Below are 7500 nucleotides of genomic sequence, written 5' to 3' on the forward strand. Positions count from 1 at the left end.
GTCTGGACCAAAGTTCAAGGACAGGCAACCCAAACACGCAGACACACAGACACACACACACACATACATACACACACACACACACACACACACACACACACACACACACACACACACAACCACTTCCTCTACGTTATTCTGTCTTTCTTTCGTCCTCTTTCTGCGTTATTTACTCAGCTCGACCTTTGCTTAGCCCATCCAGCTGCTTTCTCCTCGCCGCTTCCCCGTGTCCGAACGGACGGCCATCGGCTCGAGGAACTTCCACACCCAGCGGTCGCTTTGATTATTCAGAGACGTCCATTCACAAACCTGCCACCTCAAAGGTGTTTTTTAGATTACGCTTTCGCAATGTTCCCCGGTGAACTTTTCCTTGTAATCAAGCTCTCAAGAGCCACAATCAATAAATCAAAACGTTTCCTTGTATTAATTTGGCAGGTGAGATAGCAGGGGTGCCTGCTCTATCAGATGGAAAACTAAACAGAGACTGTTGTTGTAGTGTGCTTGTTTGGCTGATAGATTACAGCTTTCTGCTGAAACGGCCTTGACCTGACCTTGAAAGCCGATAACTAGCGCTATGGTAGTTATTTGCCACTTTCCGATATTACCCTACTAGGAGCTAATTGTTAAAGTTGTGACCAGAGATTGACCGACATGGGTCTAATGCAACAAGACAAAACAACATAGAATTGCAGTCAGTGTAAAGGATATAACCTTGAGAAAAGACACAACAGGTCGATTATTGTATCGGTGTGCTTCTGCATGGATGTGTGAACACGCGCCCATCAGCGGGCATTGTTGAAGCTTGTGTTTTTTGGCCTGTTAGGCAAGGCAACTTTATTTATATAGCACTTTTCATACACGAGTCAGACTCAAAGAGCCTCACATGCAAAACATTGTCATACAATGAAAATGAAATAATAATATAAAATAGATAAGTTAGCTTGTTTTTTTTCCTCCGTTGGGTTTGACTTCTGATGACGGGAAGCATCCACCTGATAGCAGACATGCACTAAGATAATGAATTGAATACCTGAGTCCTTAGCTTCAATGACATAGATGAGGCGGGGGGGGGGGGGGGGGGAGATGCTAGCTGAAGCACGCTCAGGAGACTAGCCTGGATGGGGATTTCCCTTCTAAAAGAAATGGGGGCTAATGCAGCTCTGTGTATCTGCGGCTTAAGGAGGAGTCTTTAAACTGTCTCCACTCTTTCTAAGGTTTTATTTGATGTCATATTCTTCTGTCCCTGTTCTTAATACCCTGCCGATTCATCCCCACTCGTTTCTTCAGTTCTCAGGTGCTTGATTCAGTGTATATATTTTTGGTCTTTTAAAATGCCTTTTCTTTCTTTCTTTCTTTCTTTCTCTCCTTTCTTCCCTCCGTCCGGCTCCGTGCCGCCCCTCCCTGAAAGGGTTCCTTCAAAGACAATACAATTAAATAGCCTTCGCCAGTGTTTCATGTGGCTCTGTGTGCAGTCTGTAATTAGGCCTGTTGTTTGCACAAGTATGCGGGGGGAAAATGCACGATTGGATGTCTGCGGGTGTTTACGGGGGAAAGGGTGATGAACACAAGAGTGGAACCATGCTATGCTTAGATAAGTGCAGGGGCGAACTTGCTATTATTTTCATAGTTGACTAATCTAACGATTATTGGTTTTCCGATTAATTGTTTGGTCTAGAAAGTGTTGTTGATAATAGCAAATTCCATCGCAAGTCACCGGTGTCTAAAGCAATGTTTTACATTTGCTTGCTTTGTCGGACAAGCAGCCGGGAAAACTAAAGTATTGATTTTATAATGATCCACGAAGCAAATATTATAAGTATGTTTAAAGCAGCAAACGTTTGGTATTTGTGCGTGATAAATTACCTGAACGATTAATCGATTATAAAAATGCTATAAGATCCAAGCAAAAGTATCGATGAACCAAGCTAAATCTAAATTTATTCATAGAAAAGCCACATGAGAAGTGACCTTCTCATTGCCAAGGTTTCCCTGATTACAATGCAGGTTAAAGTACAAGTTAACATACAATGGCCCCATCGGAATGAATACAAATAAACAAAATGTATAGATGATAATGATGAGACGTGATTCATAAAATATGAAAGACAGTTCAGCGTAAAACAAAACAGCCCTCAGATTTGATGTCCATAATGAGCACTCTAAAATCCTTAAGTGAACTAAAGAACTGCAGTTTAAGATGGTTTTGGATAGTATTCCAAATACTGCATTCAAGAAACGCAGCGTGAAACGAAAAGGAGGACTACCTAGAATGTTGATGCATGAAAATTTGTGATAAAGCTTGTGTATGTGTCTGTACCCTGTCCTGTAATGGAGGTATCGTGCCGTAGGTCTCCAGGTGAACACATTTGCCTTTTGCAAAAGGTATTCGCCCCGCAGTGCAAAAAACATAAAACTATAAAAAAAAATCATATCCGCAGTCCCCCTAATATACTTCACCGTCGTGATTTATGTGCCCCGGTCTGTGTCGTCTGTCAGCACGTCTACACAGGTGCGATCTACAGTTGAAAAGACTAGACACGCTTGTAGACATTAAGGGTGGAGTTCGGAAAGGGTACATGAAGGGATGAGAGGAGGGAGGGGGTGGGTGGGGAAAGGAATTAGAAAGTTGAAGGGGTTCGACGTCGATGGAGCTTTAAAAAGGGTCTCACTAACTCATCGAAAAGGGTAGCCGTCGATTGTCAGTATCCTAAGACCCTTATATGAAATGTAAGGTATATAATTCCTTCGCCTACATATTAAGAAGCGTATTGTCCGCGGACAATGACTTCTACTTCCAGATCTGTACGGAGACGCTTTCGGATGCGGCCGTGCCGCTGTCAACCCATCCATCAAAGCGCCCCAGTCACTTCTAGCAGACACGTCTGACTCCAACGTAGGGGGCTAAAAAACGCTATGAGTGACTAGCAAGCTCTACGCCAGGGGTGCCCAACCAGTCGATCGCGGTCTACCAGTAGACCGCCGACAGATCCGAAGTCGACCGCGAGGGGTGAAGAAGAAATTATTATTATTATTTATTTTTTTTATAATATTTGCGCGGGACATATACGCGCGGTAGCGCATGCGCTGTCAACAGCAGTTGAAAGCCGTCAACAGTAGTTACGCACTCCTAAACGTTGGCATGGCTGAGCGAGCTAGTGGGAGGAAGATTATTGATTATTGTTGAGACGGTGCCGCGCGCAGATGGAATGAAACCCCCACTGAAGTCCGTAGGTTCACGATACCATCTTGGGTCAAAAAAGGTTGGGCACCCCTGCTCTACGCCGAAGGAATCAAGCGGCAATATCGCGCGGCTGAGCCCCAGTTTCTTCCCTTTGCTCAAGTCACACAAAAAAACCATAAAGCGGCTTGCTGAGTAGCCCGCGTGTCAAAGTATTCATCTCAAAGTGCGGACGTCTTCAGTGTACTCTGGCTTTGTGTTGAAAGAACCCCTGTGGCACGGGCGAATGGGAAGTGTTATTTGAAATAAAGCGGAGAGTGAGGCTGAGTTCACCTCGGCACATAAGTGTGCACACTTGTATCGACACACGCCACGGCATGAAAGTATACTTCAGGGCCACATGGACCATGAGGCGCAATTTTTGAGCTTCTTAGTCTCCATTGTTGTTCTGTTGGCTTAAAGTTACATGAATACACTCAATTCCTTACTCTCCTATAGTCAGCACCAGCCTTGTCGGTGAATAGGAAGAAAACGTCAATGTTATTGACATTTTAAGCGTGTTCACACCATCATTACACATTTGTTTAGGCCTTTGCCTTCGCTCATAGAAAGCATGGCTGTCTTGTGTTCGCATTTTCAATTACGTTTGTGGCCTAGTATTTCAACTAAATAGGTTGGTGCTTGTTCTGTGTGTTTGTGTGTGTTTGTATTGTGTGCGTGTGTGTGTACCTTAGCTAAGAGGCACCCATAGCCTCTTAACATCAACACCAGAAATGAAGTGGTGGGTTGGCCTTGAGGTGGTAATAAAGTGATGAACCGTGCTAATAGAATGATAAACAACATCCATAGCATACTCCACTACATTCCCGCTCATCTGAATGCCTGGGAATAGAGTGTGGAGGTTGAATTAGGCTAGGCGCTTGTTCCCAGTTAACCACACACACACATATATACTCACGCATGCATGCATTCTCTCCCCCCCAATCAACGGCAAGTACTAATGTGGTGCACTAATGGACATCTATGGTAAAGAGGGTGAAATGTATTTACCTGTTTCCTAATAAAACAGGTGTTTTTGCCTGCCATTTTCCTCTTTTAGCAGACTGATATTTACAACATATCTCCTTAACTGCTTGGTAAGGAAAGGTAGTTTTGCAAATTATAAGTTGAGTACAAAAAATGGAATTCATTCCCTAAAACGAATTAACAACTGTTAATTTGAGTGGAATGATGTTACGAAACACTCATTCAGTAAGCTTGGTTCTGAAGGCTTTACATGTATAGTCACATCCCGTGGTGTAAAAGCTCCTCCTTACAACCATGATAGTCTGACCAATCACATGGCAGACAAGCTCAAATCTGGGTTTGTTTCGACCAATCATGTTGCTGGAGGCAGAGATCTGAAAGCCTATGATTGCACAAGAACACAAACTGGGCCAGGAGGTAGAGAACTGTGAAAACTTGTCCATAAAGGTTTCTAATGAACTCTGTGTCGACTGGCCACTGTAGAAATCCCCTTCTGAAAACTTCTCTCTCACAAGTTTTATTCCCTAGAATACTTCCATAATGAAACCGGAAAACATCTGGTAAGGTTGGCTTGCTGAGTTGATTTTAACCAGAATTAGACTGTGATATAGGAACAAATTACGAAAACAATAACTCTGTATTGTAACCAATGACCATCATAAATCATAAATGGTATTTTGTCTTTGATTATATTTCCCTGTTTCCTTTTCTTTTGTAAGATTACCACGGAATAAGTCTTTATTTTAAAGTGGTGTCTGTGTGGGTGTGTGTGCTTTACTCATTAAGAGTAATGAATGATTTTGTCTTTCATTTTGATTTATTCATTTTACATTATAAAAGGTTTTTTTTCCCCTCTTTTTGACTCATACCGCTGCAGTCATGGCAACCGAAGTTAGTGTGATTAACACCTCACCTACTCTTTTAATTGGCTCATCAAGAGACTATTGTTGTTAAAGGCCAATGTTTGAGCTATTGTTCCTCATGCTACAAATATTTTTTATTGGAAGCTGTGTGTGCGCGCGTGTGTGTGTGTTTGTGTCTGTGTGTGTAAGAGAGTTAGAACTAGCTTTTGGTTTTTCTAAAGGTTGGATTCATATAGGTTCATATAGATTCATATGCATGCAGTTTAAACTCCTCATCCCATCAAACTCATCTTACACACACACACACATGCATGCACGCACGCGCACACACATTCTGCCATTTGTGTAAAAAAACATGCATTCACAAATACAAACTTAAAGGCTTAAGGTGCCTCCCTCTCCCCCTCTCTCTCTCTCTCTCTCTCTCTCTCTCTCTCTCTCTCTCTCTCTCTCTCTCCTCCCCCAGATTGGGGAGAGACAGAAGGTGCTGGTGACGGAGGAATCGTTCGATGCCCAGTACTTCGTGGCTCACAACAAGTTCTACGAACAGGTAAAGTCTCGCCGACGACACATCTCGCGCACCACCGTCGGACGCCTTGCATCGCGCTATTTGATTCTCAACCATATGTCGGTTTTGTCAAATAAGCATCGCCGTCAGACCGGGAACTCTTTCCAAAGAGCCCCGCGCGCCATACAGCACAGCGAACGCCCCCGCCCCAAACCCCGGCACGGTAACATTATCTCTAATAGGTAAAAGCACAGCTCTAAGAGTGAAGGGTTTAAGTCTCTTTGCAGTTTGTTTTGGCGGCAGTGGCGGCGGCGGCGGTGTGCTTCCACACCTCCTCAGTCGGAAACGAGAGGAGATTCTGTGCGGCGCTCGGCGCACACTGGCCCCGTCTGAAGCAGGCGAGCAGGAATGTGTCGTTCTGTGGGGCCGGGTGGGAACGTGGGGACACACACAGGATCGTTTTTGGCACGAGATAACAGCCGTTTTTCTAATATATATTTATATATATAGATAGATATCCTTTTTTTACTATACCAACATTAAGGTCAGCCCTAAAGACATGATCATCTCGTCCTGCCCACGCTCTGTGAAACACACACACACACACACACACACACACACACACACACACACACACACACACACACACACACACACACACACACACACACACACACACACACACACACACACACACACACACACACACACACACACACACACGCAGCTTCAAAGACCCTCTACCGACCTGTGAAGGATTTCACTTTCAAACATCTTCAAATAAATCAATTTCCCCTCTGCTTTAAGCCGTCATCAGAAGCCTGTTTGAAGTTGTGCTTTTATTATTGAGGTAGGACGGGTGCTGGTGGAGGTGGCGGGGTTGGGGGTGGTGGTCATAATTTTGGCTTCACTTCCACTCCTCGCTCCTCCCCATCTGCTCTGTCGTTTACGCTGCGGGCTAAGCGAGGAACACGTGTCACTCTGTGTGTGTGTGTGTGTGTGTGTGTGTGCGTACGTGCGTGTGTGTGTTCACACGATCGCGTAAGCAACATTTATCATGCATTTGCAATATTTTCTGAAATGCAGTGCACACAATGCTGCTGGAGGCTTGTGTGGGGGGATGGGAGGGAGGGAGGGAGGGAGGGAGGGGGCGGGCGGAATAAGTGTGTGGCTGGGGGGGGGGGGGAGAGAGGGGTGAGGGGAGGGGAGAGGAGGAGGGAGAGTGAGTGCATGTCTATGTTTGATGTTTCAACACCGGTCGTATCCCGTCAGACAGGAGGCTGTGAAGAGTGGACTGTGTGAAACACGTTGAGGTTTGTAGCGGTATGATCATTAATCTAACCTGTCTGGCACCCCCCAACTCAACGCACACACACACACACACACCGTGATGATGTATGAATTAGCCCCAATAGACGTGCATATGCTCGTATAACAGAGACGCGCGCACACACACATTTTCCCATTAATCATTAAGATGTGCTGCATGATTAATTTTTATTGTAGATTTTTCTGACAATTATCGATTAAAAACTAAGTGTTAGACCTCCAAATTGCGTTAACACTTTTCTTTTCATATGGTTTATTGCAGGTGGTTACAGCATATATAATGTGACACTTTTTGCTCAAGCTTAAGCAGGCTGCAGTTCACTTACCAGCCAAAGGGGTCAGTAAGTGAGTAGTGATTCTGACAGGTTGTCCCTTTAACTGTTGTTACAAAGGACATTATTGCATGAGAGGGGGCCTTCTCTATACTTCCCATGTGCTGGTTTATTATTATTATTGTTATTTCCTGCCTTGCTGTCATGCTACACCTACCTTATACAAATCCTCACCATGGTAATTTATTCGACAAGAGAATCGAGCATCTATCTTATCAGTATTTCCCAACTGAAACATTTCGGGCACACTTTGGATGAAACAAC

General features: G+C 44.3%; 1 protein-coding gene across 1 annotated transcript in view; it reads left to right on the top strand.

The window, feature by feature from the left end:
* cdkal1 (CDK5 regulatory subunit associated protein 1-like 1) overlaps nucleotides 1–7500 on the top strand; it is a 220015-nt gene that overhangs the window by 190447 nt on the left and 22068 nt on the right. Inside the window, 1 exon segment of the mRNA XM_060065377.1 lies at nucleotides 5534–5617. Coding sequence (XP_059921360.1) covers nucleotides 5534–5617 — 84 coding nt within the window.

Source organism: Gadus macrocephalus, chromosome 11 (assembly GCF_031168955.1).
Source record: "Gadus macrocephalus chromosome 11, ASM3116895v1".
Lineage (NCBI taxonomy): Eukaryota > Metazoa > Chordata > Actinopteri > Gadiformes > Gadidae > Gadus > Gadus macrocephalus.